This window comes from Pelecanus crispus, chromosome 1, assembly GCF_030463565.1.
Source record: "Pelecanus crispus isolate bPelCri1 chromosome 1, bPelCri1.pri, whole genome shotgun sequence".
Taxonomy (NCBI): Eukaryota; Metazoa; Chordata; class Aves; order Pelecaniformes; family Pelecanidae; genus Pelecanus; species Pelecanus crispus.
Window position 1 is genome coordinate 210,007,887 of NC_134643.1, and position 19,825 is coordinate 210,027,711.

At 38.8% G+C, this 19,825-nt stretch overlaps 1 protein-coding gene across 9 annotated transcripts in view; it reads right to left on the reverse strand.

Annotated features, from left to right (window-relative positions):
* Positions 1–19,825, reverse strand: part of GRIA4 (glutamate ionotropic receptor AMPA type subunit 4) — a 248,307-nt gene that overhangs the window by 164,968 nt on the left and 63,514 nt on the right. For all 9 annotated transcript variants that reach the window (XM_075723300.1, XM_075723280.1, XM_075723294.1 and 6 more), the window contains exon 3: positions 2,139–2,378. In XM_075723300.1, coding sequence (XP_075579415.1) covers positions 2,139–2,378 — 240 coding nt within the window. The remainder of the gene's footprint in view (positions 1–2,138; positions 2,379–19,825) is intronic.

Consider the following 19,825-nt stretch of genomic DNA (forward strand, 5'->3'; position numbering starts at 1 on the left):
GTGTCTGGCTGGAGTTTATGCTTATTGCTTACCTTCACCCGTAAGTGTTTAATTACAGCTTCCCAGTTAAGCTGCAAAGATCAGCTCACAGGCCCAGTATCAAAACCAAAAGGCTAAGGGGGTTCACCTTCCTCCAGTTTGGTTGGATGGGGCTGCTCAGAGAGACAGGGAAACATCTGGCATGTAAAGGAAGGATCTTTGACAAAAATCTGGACAAGGTTAAGTTCTGGCCTCACTGACAGAGACCCTATGGCTCAACATCAATGATTTTTTTTTTCTTTTCTGGTTACACTGATAATAAGACAAGATACTTTTTTCTCACCATATCTCAGTTCCACATTAAAAATTTCTACTGTGGAATGGTAGTGAAAATTATTCAGCAATGATCCATCTTTACAGTCATCTTAATACCTAAAGATACATTGAATCTTATGTTCTACTGCATTAAATTGAGCCACAAGACCTATTCAGAATTTGAGAGACTATCCAATGTAGTACCCACTGCATCCAAGCTGGCAAATGCTGTCTCTTTATCAAAGACACACTGATGAGTTCAGAGTTGCTGAGTTCAGTGCCATAAGAATCATTTATTAACCACACTGTTATAGATGATGTTCTAAAACTGCCCTTGGTGTGATATTGCATGCTTAAAAATGATGTCTCAATCTAATTAAGCATGTGAATTTAGATGAGAAAGGTGACTGCAGGTTGTGCACTTCTTCTCTTAACAATTTGTTGAACTTGTAGGAACACATCTGTAATTACGTGCTTTTTTTCTTGTTACCCATAACCTTGTCTTGAGTAGGAATGCTTTTAAATTCGCTGATTTTTTCTCTTTCCAGTTACCTAAAACATTCTATAATGCTCCCCAGAACTTCCTTTGTAGGTCCAGCAAACATTAAAAAAATCTTTATCTAAAAAAAAAAAAATATGGAACAATACAAACCCTTTCATCTTGTTCCATTACTCATTTTGATTTAAATTCAGGTATTTAGGCAGTATATCAAGCTAAAAACTCACTAAAATTTAGTGCTTGTATATATGAGAAAATTGACTTCTATCGCCATAATCAAATAATTAAACAGATTTAGTTAGGTCAGTATAATTCCCTATTTCTACTGCAGAGTAATTATACTGGAATAAAGCCACTTTAATTCCAGAATAGACTGTCCACATGGGGAGCTATATTGAAACAGCTGCAGTAAAATAATTATTTGACTACAGCTATGCTGCTCACTTCCCCCCTGAAAGCAAGCCATCAACATAAAAATTTTGCCTCTTCCACAGAAGCTCAGCCATGTTGGCTCAATCCTATTCCATAAACAAAGGCAAAGGGCTTTGCCAGCGGAGTGAAGACACGATGTGGAGAACAGGAAATTTTTACTTCTCAATTCAGCACTGAGTGGTGAGGCAGAGTGATGCACTTGCTGTTTTTTACCACTTAAAAGGTTCTGAGATGCTCTGGGATGTGGAATGGAGAATGTGGATAGAAAATGTAACCTTTTGTGTAATACGCTATATATTTTATAAAAGTGTAGTCCATCACAGAGATAACTCCAGATAAAAGGACTAGAAGATGGGCTTCTGCAGCACTCCCTCCTTCTGCTGCCCCATGGATACCTCTCGCCTGGCAGGTATTGCCTCTCACCTCCACTCCTCTGCTGCAGCCCGAGTGCTTCATACTGAGCGAGCCTCTCTTTGTCTTGACCTTCCAAAGCATGGAAGCCCCAAGGGGATCACTCACATCTCAGCTTACACCAATGCAGGTGCAGAGAAGTGGCTGGTCCTCTCTACTTCTTTGTACTGCTGTCACTTATGAACCGAGTTGAGTGAACAGAGCTGTAAAATTCTGCTTATTGAACTGTGTCTTTGTTTCACTACCGTTAGTTAAAATGTTTTAGTATTCTACACTTAAAGCACGGGCTTCGTCTGGTCGATTACATACTATGTGCATCCAATATCCAGTATTTGCAGACGAAGGAATTCTTCCTTCAGCCACACAGCTACTCAGTCGGAGGTATGTCACCTCAAAAGCCCTTTAAAATTTGACTCCCCAAGCTCTCAATACAATATAAAAACACACAGCTCTTGCAAAAGTAATTTGAACTAAAAAGATAAGAAGCTGGGTCACAACTCACCTCGATCTGTATCATACAGGAAGACAAAGCGGTTCCATTCATAATGATCCAGCAAGCTCAAGAGGGCTCCCCGCAGAGACGGCCGCAGCTGCAGCACAAACTGACTCTCACCCTCTGTGGGGAAACTCGGTGTGATGAGGGAGATGTGCAAGGCGCTGCAGAATGAGGTCAAGGTATGTACTGATCTCTTATCATACAGTCCAAAAATGGCAAAAACTCCTCTAGAATACTGCGAGCAAACTGGAAGGAAAAAAACCAAAAACCGGAGTTCAGCTAGTGGCAAAAATCTGTAAACACATACTTACACACTCCAACATCCCCAAATTTTTAATTTGAAGATTTCCATTTCTGCCTGTATTTAACTCTACACAATTTTCATGTGTTTCATTCTGGAAACCAACAAATAAACAGCTAAATAACATTTTGTCACTGTTTGATCCTATTCATAGAATGTTACATTATCTATAGTGCTTTTACTCTAAAATAAAGTAAGTAACATGTATTATTGCACACCAGTGAAAAGTCAACGTATGCTGTTTTAACCATAGTTCTGCATATTATCAGGCATTGATAATTTCCATTACCTTAAACAGAAAAGTGTTCATATTTTAAAATGTGAAAATTATTATATTTAAACACAAATCGTTTCTTGAGAACAAAAAGCAAAAAATCCCAATTTCTTATTCACTGATTTCCAGAAGTTATACCCATATAGTTCAAATCCTCTAAACAGGCACAGGGGAAATCAGAGTCCAAATACAGCTGTAACCATAACCATGAAAATGACACAGAAGAGGTCAATTGCAAAAATGTTACCGACCTTGTAAGTGAAATTTGGACATTTTGAATTGTAACAGTGTAGAACCTTCACTCCCTTTTAAACAGGGAGCCCTTGTGCTACATTAAAGCTTTACACAGACACTAAGTAAAAACCTACTTCATGAATAATCTTCTTGACTTTAAGAGAGTAGTTGAAGGAAAATCTAGTAAGTCAATGTGACCAGACTTGTGCCCCAAACCTTTTATTTCTACTCTGCGTCAACCTCAAAACCAGAAAACAAATGACCTGAATATATATTCTGAGTTTTGATTTGCTCTTGGACTCATTTAAGACATAGAGAAAGACTTTTATTGATTTCAGCAGACTGGACAAGGGCTTTACTGATCTATGCACATAAAAGCAGGCATAAGGGTATTTTCTTGAGAAAATACTGCCTTTCTAGCAACTCATAAAGGGCCCATTGAAAAAGATCTCACTTTTGTTGAAGTACAAAACAACTTACTAGAAACTGTGTGATCATTAATGGTGTCACCTATCCTAGAATCACAGAAAATGGAGAAAGGAACAGTCAGTTAGGGGATCACCATATCCATTTTCTCCTAAGTACGTATTTCCCATGCTGTCCTGTTCCAGACCCTCCCTCCTTGCAACCCATTCTTACATGTAGCCTAAACATGGGAAAACCTAAGTCACACCCTTTCAACTAGATGATGGCCTCGTCTCTTCTAGCCTGAAGGTCACAGGCATTGTGTGAGAGCAGCACAGTCAGGGTACAGCATAAACACTTAGCAAATGGGCTGATTCAAACCAGTTCAGCTTTAATTCTTTCATATTACATTTATAGAATCATAGAATCATAGAATTGTTTAGGTTGGAAAAGACCTTTAAGATCATCCAGTCCAACAATTAACCTAACACTACCAAGTCCACCACTAAATCAATTAAGGGCAGAGTAGTAATTAATTTCATGTTTCCTGGCTTGGTGACTGCATTATTTTTTAATGAAAGTAAAACTACGAATCATTAAGGTTGGAAAGGATCTCTAAGATCATCAGTCCAACCATCAACCCAACACCACCATGCCTACTAAACTATGTCCCAAAGTGCCATGTCTACACATGTTTTGAACACCTCCAGGGATGGTGACCCCACCACCTCTCTGGGCAGCCAGTTCCAATGCTTCACCACTCCTTCTGTAAAGAAGTTTCTCCTGATATCCAATCTAAACCTCCCCTGATGCAACTTGAGGCCATTTGCTCTCATTTTACTGCATAAAGAGCAAAAAATACAAATTGTGCATTTTTCTCCTTAGACTTGTGTGATTTATCCAGTTCTGATGCAGGAACTGGAGTAAGTGTTTTGAGGGCAGTTCTGTGATTTTATGTGCTGTTACAGCCCCCAGTGTTGCAGCCCCCAACCTAAGGATTTTCATGCCCAGATTATATATAAATAAAGCTTTTTAAAAAGCTTTCTTCCTTCCCATAAGTTCCCCTTCAATACAGAATCGTAGAATCATAGAATCGTTTAGATTGGAAAAGACCTTTAAGATCATCCAGTCCAACCATTAACCTAGCACTACCAAGATGTTGATACACAGCTCTTACAAACCCTCTTAGTGTTTTCCTTGCTGGACCACACAACATACATTCTCCTAGACCCATCAAATGACTGGCTTGCCATTCCACTAATCACCCTAAAAAGTGTTGTTCTGTGCTTTCCCACTTTCATCGCATCTTTCTTGAACACAGATGACCAACATGTTCAGAATTTCAGATGAAGGCTTTCTGCTTCTTTTTACATTACTTCCCCATCTCTACTGTAAAATACTTCTGCTGACATATCCTAAGATCACATTGCATTTTTCTTAATCTGGACCTCGGTGATGGCTGACGATCACCTCAGGATCAAAATTCTACTCCTTCTTCCTTCCATGCCATTTCCAAATGATGAGTTTCTGCTTATAGCATCATATTTTTATTAGTCACCATTATTCATTTTCCATTATGTCACATCTATTACTATAATCCTCAAAATTATTTACTTCCACAGTTACATTCTTTGCCTGCTCTGAACTTTTATCTATGTCTGTATCTGCCTCATCAGCAAAGTCAGGGTACTCTGACTTCTTGACTCTGTGTCTACTGTAAAATCAGTCTCTTAGTATCTTCTTCCTGTAGCTATGCTTCTCCAGCCTGGTACCTCCTCTTCTGCCAGCATTTGTTGCCGTCTTCCCCTTCGTTTCATGCCTACCTTTTAACTCTCTTGTTTATCTCTATTTTCATAAATCATTTCTCTTAGGAGCACGTCTATTTTACCTCATTCTCTTGGCAACTGGAAGATACGGATTAATCCCACTCTTTCTACCTTAATAACTTCCAGTTACATTTTATGCCATTTTCTGTCTATAGCCATATTTTAAAGCTTTGTTTGCATCAAAATCTGTTCTGTAACTTTGAAGTCTATTGATGTTAAGCTGCTAGGTCCATGGCTGCCAGATTCTATGTCCCCCTTTAAAAATACATATTGTATTTCCTATTCACTAATCATATGTATCACAACTCTTTTAACAGCTCTACTAAGAAGCACTTCTTATTGCATTTGCCCTTCAGTAAACCAATACTTTAAGAACCACGGAAGAAAGAGGCGATGTCCCTATTCCCATTAGCCATCACGCCTCTTTTAAGGTCAATGTCCTCCTTGAGTGAAAATCAATGTGAAGTATCTATTAGTTTTACGTCTCTAACCAGATTTTCCTGTTTTTCTTTCCCATCATCAATATGTAACAGCTTCAATTATTTTCTGATTTCCTGTCTTTATATTTAAAGATGTAAACAACCTTCTACTGTTGTTTTAATGTCCTTTGCAAGTCTCAGTTTTCACTGGCAGCCCTAACTTAGGCTCTCATTTCTGCAACAAATGTCCTCTATACCTCCTGATTTCTTCAACACAATCTTTCTAACTAATAACCCTTTTTAAGCACTTGTTTCTTATATCTTACTTGTATAATCATTCATTCAGTTCTGGAGTCACATCCTGCATGTTACTTTCCCTTACAAAGGGATTTCTCAGTGTTTTACAAGTGTTTCTACGAGGAGATGGCACGCCTCCTCTATTTTCAAACACAGTCCAGTTAACTTTGCCAACTAAAATAGTTGAATGTAAACCCTGTGTACGTAAGTGGTAGTTACTTTATTTGTTTTCTGTTCAGAGAAAACTCTTGTTAAGGCCCTGCATTGCCTTACTTCTTTGTAGTTTTACTGCAAATTCTACTTTTTGTAAGACACGGTCCATACAGTTGGATTCTACATGATGAAAAATTCAAGAAATCAATGTCAAGGTGTGAAATTGTACACTTAGTGGAGTTAAAGCTCAAATTGATTCTCAAGATGGAGTAAAAAAGAGAGAGATAAACTCAAACTTGAAATTTCATTAAATAACATTATATTACCCTAAAATACTTTTAACTAAAAATAACAGAATAATAATTCTTCGTGTTTTCAAAGCAAACTATCCTTGCCACAGCCTAGATCCAAATGCAATAAAACATTATCTACCCTATGATTAAAGTCCTGAAATAACCAATCCAAGAAAACTTGCTGCTATACTTGAGATCAAGACTGGGAAGTTACTGAATAGTGTCCTGCTTTGCTCCGTGATAAGAAAACATGCTAAGATGAAGGTTATGATCATTTTTTCTTACTCGGTACAATACCCCAGAGAAGAAAAATGCCTGTGACACTATGGAGATCAGGCTTAAACGTATGCAGAGATGCTGCAATGCTCCTGAATCAATTTTACAGTAATCAGCAGCGACCACAAAAATCAGCAAAACCATGAGGATTTGCATTCTGACTCACTACTGTTCTCAGAAAATGCCTCCAGGCAAACATGACTACCTGGATTTCCCAATTCTTTATCTATTTCTCTTACACTTCTAAAGGCCTTTTGCTTATTATAAATGGACTAAGTTATGCTTGGTAAAACACAGTCTCATATTAGCATTCTAAGAAAATTTTTTTCAAGATTTTTTCCCCCATAAGTATAAAGCAGTGACAAATACACTTTCATGAGCATACTTTGAAATATATTGAATAATAATTTGTCTTTAAACCAGACATCTCCTCATAGCTGACAACTTAATTCCAGTATTACACACACAATTTTCTCCTACAAATTTTGCAATGCTGTTTCTTACCAAAGGTAAGACGAATGTGGAGGTCAGACTCAAAAGATGCTGCAATGTACCTTAAATACCCAAGATAATGTTATTGCAGTAGCTGTAATATGAATTAGATATGTTCCATTCCAGCAGATTGAACTATGTGACAGTGCTATCACTTTAAAAGAATAGGTGACTCACGGGACCTTCAGTTAAAAAAAGAAATCATAATGCCAAAATGGCAAAAATTATACCCTGCAGGGTTTACTGAGACACACAGTCAAGTGGTCTTTTTCCTCTGTGAGAGAAAGACTTCCCAAAGTTCCTGTTATTGTTCTAAAGACAAGTCCTACACTTTAAACACAAATCGTTTCTTGAGAACAAAAAGCAAAAAATCCCAATTCACTGATTTCCAGAAGGTATACCCATACAGTTCAAATCCTCTAAACAGGCACAGGGGAAGTCAGAGTCCAAATACAGCTGTAACCATAACCATGAAAATGACACAGAAGAGGTCAAGTGAAAGTTTGTGAGAAATGTGTATGTACAAATACATATACATACCTGCACACATAGTTACATGATACTGGTCTTGTTTTATTATTTGGTTACACCCGAAAGTTTTATAATTTCTTCAAGAGACAAATAAAACACTACCCTAACAATATATGTACAGAATGAAGTCTGATAAGCAGAGCAGAGCTGGTCTGCCAACACCATTATTGTTGCTCAGCAGCCTATATGGTACCTATACCATAATAGGGTAGGAATCTGGAAGATCCACAGTCTAACACAGAAGTAACATGGTAGATCTTGCTTCAGAGCCATGACTCAGACCCTGAGTCTTCCAGTGCACAAGCTCTCCAGAGAGAGCATTGTAAAATGCTTTTCCCTAGGTTTTAGGCTTCTACGCGTGAAGCCCTGGCACAGCTGGCTTTTATAGATATATTGACAGGCCCACTGATCTGCTGTAAACTCACATAACGTGGAAGCACTAAAATTAAAAGACTTGGAGCAGTCTGCATTGTGGAAGTTTTCCAGATATTAGACCAGTCTTTCATTGCTGTCTCTTCATTTCCTCCTATGCTTTGGAGATCCAAACAGGCAGTGGGGATTGTGGTCAGTCCGTAACAACTTGTCTCTGCTGCTCCTTCTTCTTCATGCTGTTCCCCTAATCCAGCACAGGGTGCCCCCCATGGGATACAGTCCTTCACAAAGTGCTCCAACATGGGTCCCTCCCATGGGCTGCAGTTTTTCAAGAACTGCTACACCATAAGTACCCTCCATGGGGTACAGTCACAGAATCATAGAATCATAGAATGCTTTGGGTTGGAAGGGACCTTTAGAGGTCATCTAGCCCAACCCCCCAGTGAGCAGGGACAGCTTTAACCAGATCAGGTTGCTCAGAGCCCCGTCCAACCTCACCTTGAATGTTGCCAGGGATGAGGCCTCTGCTACCTCTCCGGGCAACTTGTTCCAGTGTTTCACCACCCCCATTGTAAAAAATTTCTTTCTTATATCTAGTCTAAACCTATTCTTCTTTAGTTTAAATCCATTATTCCTTGTCCTGTCACAACAGGCCTTGCTAAAAAGATTGGCCCCATCCTTCCTATAGGACCCCTTTAAGTACTGAAAGGCTGCAATAAGGTCTCCTCACAGCCTTCTCTTCTCCAGGCTGAACAACACCAACTCTCTCAGCCTGGCCTTGTAGGAGAGGTGCTCCAGCCCTCGGATCATTTTTGTGGCCCTCCTCTGGACCCGCTCCAACAGGTCCATGTGCTTCTTGTGCTGAGGGCTCCAGAGCTGGACGCAGCACTGCAGGTGGGGTCTCACCAGAGCAGAGTAGAGGGGCAGAATCACCTCCCTTGACCTGCTGGCCACATTTCTTTTGATGCAGCCCAGGATATGGTTGGCTTTCTGGGCTGCAAGCGCACATTGCCAGATCATGTCCAGCTTTTCATCCACCAGGACCCCCAAGTCCTTCTCTGCAGGGCTGCTCTCAATCCCTTCATCCCCCAGCCTGTATTGATATCGGGGGTTGCCCCGTCCCACGTGCAAGACCTTGCACTTGGCCTTGTTGATCCTCATGAGGTTCACACAGGCCCACCTCTCCAGCTTGTCCAGGCCCCTTTGGATGACATCTCATCCTTCTGGCATGTCAGCCACACCACTCAGCTTATCCACTGAACAGTCCAGCCATCAAATCCGTATCTCCCCAATTTAGAGAGAAGGATGTTGTGGGGGACCGTGTCGAAGGCTTTACAGAAGTCCAAATATATGACATCCATTACTTTTCCTTTGTCCACTGATGCAGTCACTCTCTCTTAGAAAGCCACTAGGTTGGTCAGGCAGGGCTTGCCCTTGGTGAAGCCGTGCTTTTCCTTCAGGAAAAGACTGCTCCAGCCTGGGTCCCCCATGGGCCACAGTTCTGCCAGAAAACCTCTTCCTGTGTGGGCTCCTCTCCATGGGCCACAGGTCCTACCAGAAGCCTGCTCTGGTGTGGCCCCTCCACAGGCTGCAGCTTCCTTAAGGGCACATCTACCTGCTGCAGCATGTGGTTGCAGTGTGGGTATCTGCTCCACCATGGTCCTCCATGGGCTGCAGGGGGACAACCTGTGTCACCATGGTCCTTTCCACAGGCTGCAGGGGAATCTCTGCTCCAGCACCTGCAGCACCTCCTCCTTCACCAACCTGGGTGTCTGCAGGGTTTTTTCTCTCACATTTTCTCACTCCTCTCTCTCACTGTTCCCATGCAGTGTCTTTTACCCTTTCTTAAATATGTTATCACAGAGGCACCACAGAGGCACTGATGGGCTCAGCTTTGGCCAGGTGTGGGTCTGTTTTGGAGCTGGCTGAAAACTGGCTCTGTCTGACATGGGGGTGGCCTCTGGTGTCTTCTTACAGAAGCCACCCCTGCAGCACCCCAACCAAAACCTGTCCACAGGAGGCCAATATACCTGGTAAACTCTACACAGCAAAACATTTCAAAAATATATATAAGGAGTTACATTTCTTTGCCACCACAATAGTATATGAAGGCTTTCATTTGCCTGCAATGCTGTCCGTGATCCATGTCCTCACGGGTCACAGCCATATACTCTCCGTTTTGTTCAGCTGCTGTGCACCTGCATTTGCCAGCACTGATGTAAAGGTACTGGGCGAATTTTCTCAACCTAAAGAACTCCTTCCTAGAGGAACAGCCTAGCTATATGGAGATGCAAGCTCTACAAGTGAGATGAAGCACAGAAGGGAGAATCATTTAATCTAAATAAGGACCTGCCTCCCAAGGTCAAATGATTTATCAACTGAGATGTGTGAAATCTCCAACACTTGAGACAAGATTAAGTAGTATTTCTAAAACAGCTTTGAAATTAGAATTTCCTGTTAAAATGTCGAAACACTCTGTTCATTTTGTGCAAAACATCCCAACACTCTCTTTCTCATCTGTGCTCCCTGATCCACCTCCTCCTGATCACTCCACTGACTTCCACCTCCTGAAGAGGACGCAAGGCCAGTCAAGGCTCTAGAATTACAAGACAAGTGATCTGAATTCATCCCTATGTAGTTTTCAACTATCTTGCACCCAAATCCAGTACAAATTTGATACAAATATGCTCTTCCTCTGGACTGTGTTTGAGACTGCTGATTTCATACTAAATTATGCTGTTGCATTGAGAAAAATTCCCAGCACTGAGACCAACTTAATGATGTACCTTCATGAATTAAATCACTGATATAAGATGACAGATAGGATTAGAAAAGAGAAAATGGTGTTACATAAAGTGGGTAGATGAAAAACATTATAGATGTATTAGGACCAGTCTTCTACTATCTTAAGAAATGTCTCAGATAGAAAAGGATATTTCCAAATACTGCTATCCAAAAAAGGGGAAAAGGGAAACAAAGAGTTTTTTGCAAATGATATGGTTAGATTTTTTTGTGTCTAATGAAACAAACACCCATCACAATCATTTTCTATTTATAGACCCTGCACCATCTAAATTGTCATCTACCTTTGCCTTTTGATCACAAACTTCTTCAAGCAAAAGAATTATCTTCCCCTGCGCTCAGGAGGCATGCATCACACTTTGAGTAGCATCATGCCTAAAGCATTATAAATGGAAATAATATCACATCATTACTTTAACTAAAAGCGGTTTATTGCTCCAGAATTTAATACAGTATTAATGATGGAGGTGAACAAAAAGAGACTAAATTAAGATCTTTCCAGTTTAAAAAAAAAAAAAGAATCACAAACATTACCCTCTCAAATATTCATTCCTCTCAAACATTTATCCTCCTATGATGTAACTGCATAATGAGAAATCTGATATGTTGGGCACTGAAACTCTGAAACTAAATTCATACTCTGGATCAAATCACTTCACAGTCCCATGTCTCAGTTCTCCATGTTTCAACTGTTTGGTCTATTTTGGACTATAAGGACTTGACAGGAAGGCCAGTCTCCTATTAGATGACTGTTAAAAGGTTAGTACAATGGTCCAACTGCCTCAGCTGTGGCTTCTGAGTGCTGCCCCAATGTGTATAAACGTTACAACTAACGGACTTTCATCTTGCAATTCTATAGTAATTTAATTTCTGGAACCCTAAAAACACGTAAGCACTTGTCCTAAAGGTCAGCGTGTTTAGTTGCATGCATAAAATTAAGGATGTACTAAAGAGTGTGCAGGACTATTTATCTGGAGATCAACAGATGGATTCATCAAACCTGAGGCACAGAAAATTCACAAGTGTCTTTTACATTTAACCCACAGCAATGGGTTACTTCTAGTACTCTATAAGTGACTTGCCAGCTCATTTAAAAATACTCTCCTAGGAACAATGAAAACCTTGGTTTAATGTGCTAGATCAAATGGTAATTTGGGAAATGCAGTTTTGTTTGTGCAGCTGCAGATGTGAGAACATATTGCAAACCAAGATACAAACTTGTTACATTTTTTAATTAATAATTAAGTTTCCAGAAACGATTTTTGTGAATTGTCTCTAAAACACTATTTCTGCTCAAAGTCAATTCCCGAAACAATAGCAGAAAGTGATAATGCATTCCTTGCCTATCGAATGGAAAATGGAATCGAATTAGCTTAATTAACATGCACAGTATTTTCTTCTTTTAAAATCAATTTGAGCATTGTAATACAGTATTTTGCGTGCAATGTCTTATACCAGATCACCAAGTTACAGAACATTAACTTTAGAAGGTTACCCTGAGAGATGCCCAAAATAACAGAAGAGGGCCATAGACACCAGACAAGACTGACTTGTAGATCCAACTGCTGAAGTCTTCTCTATGCTTCATATGGGGCAAGGTTTGCTCTTCACAAATTAATACATTGATTAAAGTTTCCTCCAAGCCAATCCCAAAAGAATTTGTGAAAGGAGAGTGTGTGCCTTTGTATATATATGTGCACGCAGGGAGAGTGGAGGGGACTGTCTCACCTGATTCTTACCACCTGAAAGTTAGGTTTTTAAAATTCTTAAATTTTTAAAATTAATTGAATATTTTTTTTGCCTGCCTCTAAAACAGAAAAAAAGTATATTCAGAAGACAGATCATCCCAGCTTAAGATGGGTGATAAATTAAGTGTACTGATTCATCCACTAGAGGTACTTATCTCTTTTGGCTGTAAAGGGAGACTATGCAACTATGAAAGACTTGGCACCTACATTTAGATAGCTACATTTAAAAATTGTTAAAAAAAGTCTCACTTTGGGAAACATATCTCTGTGTTTTTCTCCCCCGTCCATCCCTAGACTCAATGCAATTTGGAGCTGTCCTTCTGTGAGGCCCTGCTCATAGAACAGGCACAGATCCCCCCCAGCCAGGGGTTGCAGATATTTCTCAGATATAGATCATGTATCTCTAGTTTCCTGAAAAGTGCTGACAACTTTAATTTCTTGATGGAGAACACAAAGTAACTTGGCCTTTCATAAATTTCTATGAGGAAAACTGCTTTAATTTTTAAGTACTTTCCATCTGAAAACTTCTGCACCACTGAAGTATTTTACTTTCATTAATATATAATTCCAAATAATTTAAATTCAATGGAACATTTTTACACAACAAGAAAACATTTTCCACTGGGTTTATTTATAAAATTTCTCTTTCCACTGTGCTTTGGCTAATCTCTTTGATAGAACTCCCCTCATGAATTTCACATTTGCTGAATGCTAACAAATCTTTTCTCATTTTTAAAAGTACTTTACAGCTCGCTCTGCAATAAATTATCCAGTCTTTGTGCCTTTGTCCTCCAGTCCTGTGCACTCCAGGGATCTGGTATTTATAGCTGTCTGGCAATGCACATACACGTGCATTTCCCTAACTCTGCCAAAACTTTCTCTTTGAATGCTCTCCCATAGAGAATCCACATGCAGCATTTACCTTTCATAGTCATATGAATGAGAATCCACATTGGTACAGAAGTTCTTTTTTGGCTGTTTTTAAAAACTGATAAAAATATCAGTACTACATGAGACCTCCAGGCTTTTCAAAACTGTAGAGGTTTTTTAAAAAGTTAAACTTGAAGGTTTTTGGGTAGAAAGTTCCCATGAAGCTGGCAGGTTTTCTCAAGGACAGTCATCTCCGCCCCCCTCCCCCCCCCCCCCCCCAAAAGAAACTTAGAGAGGCATAACTGATTGCATGGAAATTACACTGGACTACAGTAAAAAACTGGTTTATGGAATCAATGGCAAACCTCCCAGTTGCTTAACTGAGGTTAACATTTCAACTTAGATACTCATGTGGTGGTTACAGATCTTCTTGCAAAATTGTATCACCTCTTCAGTTTGCTAGCTGGGGGAAAGCTCATCCTCATTAGATGAGTATCTGGAGAAATCATGTTTTATAACTTATCTAGATTGGCTGTGTGATTAACATTTTTTGTTTCTGTGATTAAACATTTTTTGCTGTTCTTGAATTGATTCATTTCCTTGTGAGACATATTATTTCTTTCATTTCAAATTTGAACTTCATCCAAACATCCCTTTGTAGAGAAAACAAATTTCTTTGCAGCTTGTTTTCCCCCCAAAATGTAAGATTTTATTAAACCTGCCCCACATCCCATTTTAATGAAACAGAACAAAGAGAAGTCTGAATTTTGTTTTAAGAAGTAATCCTTTGATGGCCCAATTCTCTACAACATTAGCTTTCTTTTTTTCTTTTTACGTTGAAAAGGGAGAAAATAGGCACACTTAAACAGACATTTTTCTTTCCAGAAGAAAAAGAACTGAAAACAAAGTACAATTTTAAATAGGAGTGTATCTTATAAAATGTGCAGTTGATTACCTAAAAATAGTTTTTTATACATAGCTGCATAATCACAGATTTTTCTTATGCAAAAGAAGAACTATTTGTAGTTTTCAGAAAAAACCAGCAATATTCTTTTTCTTCTTTTGGAGAAATGCATGTTAATTTTGCAGTACTCCTGCCAGCAGAACTGTCATTGACAGGAATTAACTGAATTTCATGGGAGATATTAGAGGTGGAGCCATACAGTATGACTCCTGACCTAAATTGTTTTGATGGGTGCATTATCATCATTTATACCTCACACTTTGAACCAATGGTGCTTCTATATGTCAAACCTTGTGTTCTAACTTAACTGAACTGAAACAAAACATGAACTCCACTGTAATTTGAGGAACCTCAAGTAAAGCATTTTTTAAAGTGTCGGGGAAAGTTTGGTACTAAACTTCCATGTGACTTTAAAAAGGGACTACTCATCTAACTTCTCCCTCTGACTTAGGAAATGTCTCCCCAGATTTCTGAAACATCTGGGGAAAGGAAGGAAAGGAAGGTAGGAAATCATGAAAGACGTGACTAACTTCATCCCGCATGAAGATGAAGGTCCTTAGGTGGTTGGCATTCAAACTTTAACGGAGATGGGTTTTTTTGGTCTGGTTTGTAGTTTTATTTTTAGAATTAAAGCCTGTCCTGAGGGGAGTTGTGCCAATTGATCCACTGCTGGAACTCTATTTTACTTTCACTAGTCTGTCTCCCAATTTCTTATTCTTCCACCTCAATCTTCCAGCCAACATGGGTTGCCCACTGAAGTGCAATGCTCTCTGTCCAGTCCAGGCTTTTGAATGTTGGCAGGGGTGAGGCTGGGATTTTTACTAATTTCTTCCCTCGGTGACAGATTTCACACCATCAAGAGTCCCCTCACCAGCAACTTAAATCATTGTTTACTTTGATTCATGCTATTGCACAAGGATATAATCTTAAATAATTCTTCCTACTTCGCTGTTTACTATTTAGAACAAATGAAGCCATGGATTCCTTTTGGCCTCAATAAGATCAACAGACATTCACCACACCATGTTGACTAAATAACATTAAATACAACATTGCTTCCATTCCACTCTTACATCTAAGTATCTTTTAAAGAGCCAGAAAACATGACTTCTAATTTTTTAAAACTATGTTAATGTTAAGAGGATATACGAGATGAAAATCTCATCTGTTTTTCGCAATTTCCCATGGGTTAATTATCTAATTACACACACCCTATCTTGAAAAAAAATCCTATCTTGAAAAAAAACTTTTCAGTTATTTTTTGGTCACAATTGGGACTTCCATAAGAAGAGTTTCTGAATACTTTTTATAGTATTTGTTGTTTGTCTTTTCCTTTCCTTCCTTCCCTTTGATCGTACGAAGCAGAATTTGAAACTAGTATTACTGTCAGATAAATGGAACATGGTATCACATCATGAGATTATATACAACTTGGTCAGAGAGAAAAACCTCTTTACAACATCTGGAAACAAAATCCTGCTGCTGCTTTCTGCAGTCTGTGACTGTATATTGACAGAACAGGAGTTCCTGACAAGCTGCCCAGGGCTCTGCTGAAGCTGTTCCCCAATCACGGAGTATCTTCTGAGCTATCATTTCAGGGATCAAGATACACGAAGTGTCAATTGTTCCATTAGTCTTCTCACATTTGAGGACCTTTTCTTTATTTATAGTGGATAAGAGATTTCCATGCTTCTTCTTCTATGTCATAGTCCAAGTGTGTTCTGATGAGGAAATAAATTTTAAATATAATGTGAAATTTACTTTGTCACCTACATCCAAAATGTACTTACTGGTTGTTTGGGTTGTTTCTTCTTACATTTCACCATTGGTAATGATTGCTTTCCCAGAACACTTAGGTGCCTAGAATTACCCCATCAATTGTGTGATCTTACTGTTTTTACTGTTTTTTCTAGCCTTGATCTAATGAACTGGCAAATGGTACCTGGAGAGACAGAGACAGTCTAAATGAAAAGCAAGGAGTTGTTAAATTTTCACTCTAACTCCCATTTTAATTTCCACTAGCTACAGACATGTCACTTAGCTTTTCTGAGTTTTCCAATCTGAAAACCAAAGATTCTAACACTTAAGTTCTTCACATAGTTGGAGTAATGAATAAAATATTTTCAAAGAATCACTAAGATGAATGTAGATACCCTTATTATCCATCACCGTCCTGTTCAGCAAGAATTCACCGAGATTTCTTTCATTGTTCTGTACTGCATACTTCAGCCCTCCCTCAAACATGCTAGGCAATATTACTCTTAACTTCATAAAACCAAAACCACTCCCAGAAATTTGGGTCTTCGCCTGTTTGGGTGACCATATATATCTGGGAATTATGGTTACTTAAGACATCTCAAACTGACATCTCAAACAGATTGTGTTTTCATTACTTGCACTTGTTCCTTTATGTTGCCTTGTTGTTTTGATTGTCTCACTGCACTGAAGTTTATTCGGCATCTTGTAGATTGCCTGTTTTCCCCAGATAATGCTGTGATCACAGCTAAGGGATTTTTCAGATAGATTCTGCTTACTGCGGACATGTCATGTCAAAATGACATTAGGGAATTACTGTCTGTGGAGGGCCAAAAGTCCAAAGTTTAAGAAACCTTGAGCTATCTCCTTTCTTTCCCTCACTCTTTTTTTTCCCCTGTGTGCCTTGCAGTTTCTTCTCTATTCATTTTAAGAGAGAGATTCTTCTTAGCCTCCCACGATTATGCCAGTGGGAACCTACCACAATACAGCTGGGTGGTTTTAAAATCAAATGCTTGGCATGGATTACTGGAAATGGATCTTCCACTGTCTTCCCTTTTTTGTCACCAAGTTGTTTCTTCTTTCTCTGAAAAATTAATCTTTCTGCTCTTTTTTGTATAAACGGCATTTCTAAATAGCTGCAGGTCTCACATAATAATTAAAATAATGAGAAAAAGGAATTACCTTTCAAAAAATAAAATATAAACAAACCATTTGACCAACATTATTTAAAGTGAAAGCCATTCACCTTCTGCAGGGAAGACCAACCTCATCAGATCTGAGTGCAACATGGGTTCTGGCCATGCCCCTGTGTTTAATGACTTCAAGCTCTAACTGCTTGATATGAAAGGCAGCTTTCAGTGTCAAATGCCATGAATGGAGTATGCTTTCTAAAGAATTATTTTCAGCTAAAACAAGACTTAAGAAAAGGTTTAATACATTCATAAATACATCTGTATATACATCATAAGAATATGTATGCATGTTTTCTATTTCTGTGGATCACAAATTCCTTTATTGTAATGCAAACTGTACAGCTGTTTAAGCACATGTAAATCTCTACTATAAAATGGGATAGATGCTAGCTTAGACGTCTTTAAAAGAAATAGGCAGATAAGCCAAATAAAAGTACATAACCTTGTAACTGTGGCTAACATATCTGTCTTATTTATATACTTCTCTATGTTTAGTTTAACAAGAAGAGTTTATTTCATTTCAATTCTGGGGCAGGAGATACTTACAGAAATGAATGTCTGAGAGCCCAACAGTTGATGAGAGGAGAATGTTTATGCTGTCTCATAAAGCATAGTTGCCACCCACAAAACTTTGCTTCACATGGAATAACTACATTGTAAGTTCTGTTATGAATGAACATCTCTTTTGCAACTCTGTATTTGTAAAACATCTAACAAAATGGTGTCTTTATCCAAAACTGGAGCTCCTAATGGCTACCAGACTAAAAGCAGCCTGTTGAATGTAGGTAAAGGTTTTGACTGCTTGGCATGACCTGTCTCCCCTTAACTCAAGTAGTCATTCTGAAATACAACACAACCTTTCAATAGGCAGACATTGCTTAGCATATCTCATATTCTCCTCTAAGAGCAAAATGTGCATTAAAATAAATTGATGTCACAAAATCGCATTATTACGTTGTTAACTACAGTAATGCCAAAATCTTTCTTGCAATCATGGTTCTCTGTCACAGTATTTCCCAATACACAAAAAGATGGCAGTACAAACTACTGGTTTAAAATCATAAACCCAAAGAAATCAAACTGCATCTCAAAAACTATCTGCCCATTGTTCTCCTTAGGCACACTGTGATGCAGGTATTTGGGTTCCCTTCCTGGTCTTGGAACAATGATCAAAAATGCTGTTTCCGTCTCTCTTCCTATGACACTGACACACGTCAGATTGTGAGCTTATAAATGAGAACAATAATATGTAAGGCATAATAAAAAGATGGCAAAATGTATTCAGAACCACTTAAGTGAGAGGGCATTGCTGGTCAAAGCCTAAAACAGCTGTTAATATGCAGTTTTATGCACTACTGCACATCTTTCTACATGCAATGCGTTTCTTCATTTCTTAAAAAATTTACCTTCTGAAGGTAGAGATCATGATTTCTGTACTTGGAAACTGCCTAACAAAAAGAAAGTAGTAACAGAAATACGTTTTTCAGTTGTCTTCATTTCTGCCTGACTTTTCAGCTAATCCTGTTTCCTCTATGCTAGGTTTCAGGCACCATCTTAAGTATTTCCACAACTTCACTAATTTAAAACAGGAACACAAGCCCCCTCATTTTGTTCTCTCCTATCTTTGGCAGGAATGGGGCTTCATCCACAAGGTACTTTGAAATGGACTATCTATAATTGGGATTTCTACTGAGCTGGGAAATGTGCTGGGGATGGTTTTAGAAAAGATGACAGATAAGAAGGGAGCTGAGATTGGCTGGCTGGCACCCTGTTATCTCTGTGAAGGGACCAAAGGCAGGTGTACTGTGGGGTCTGGGGGAAAATGAGGCAGATTGTCAAACAGAATTTGCCATTACAAAATATTTTTCTTTATCATGGTTATCACAGGGGATTTAAAATAGCTGTCACCTTGTGTAAACTTCTTTTGCTGTTCAAATAGTAGTCTTCTGAAATTAAACCCTTGTTTTTAATTTTATTTTTGGACTGTAGGGCTGACCAAAGCAGAGTCTTTCACTTCATTGAACTGTTTGATCAACAAAGTGAGCAATATACTCCATATTCTTTTACATATCAGTCTTAGTCTGCAAAAAAGACCACTGAAAATTAATAAAACATTTAACAGCTTGATGCAAGACCATGACTTTGTTGATGTACTTAAATTAATTTGCTATAAAGATTGCTTTACAAATAACAAAATATTGTATATATCACCCCAGGCATTATGTAAGGCCACTACCTTCTATGCTGGCATTTGCAGGAATAAGCAAAATTAGTTCAGCACAGTTCACAGCTGTGATCACTGGAGTAAAGCTCAGTGTCTAGGGGCCGCTAGCTCTGGTATCGTACTAAAAAGGCAGCTGTACTTTACTACTGGTCCACTGGGCCTGATGCTAATAATTTTTAAATGGCCTGTTAGTTACAGCAGTGGCCTCAAGCTACCTCTTACTTCAAATCCTATTAACATTTGTGTATCTTTAGACTACTTCAT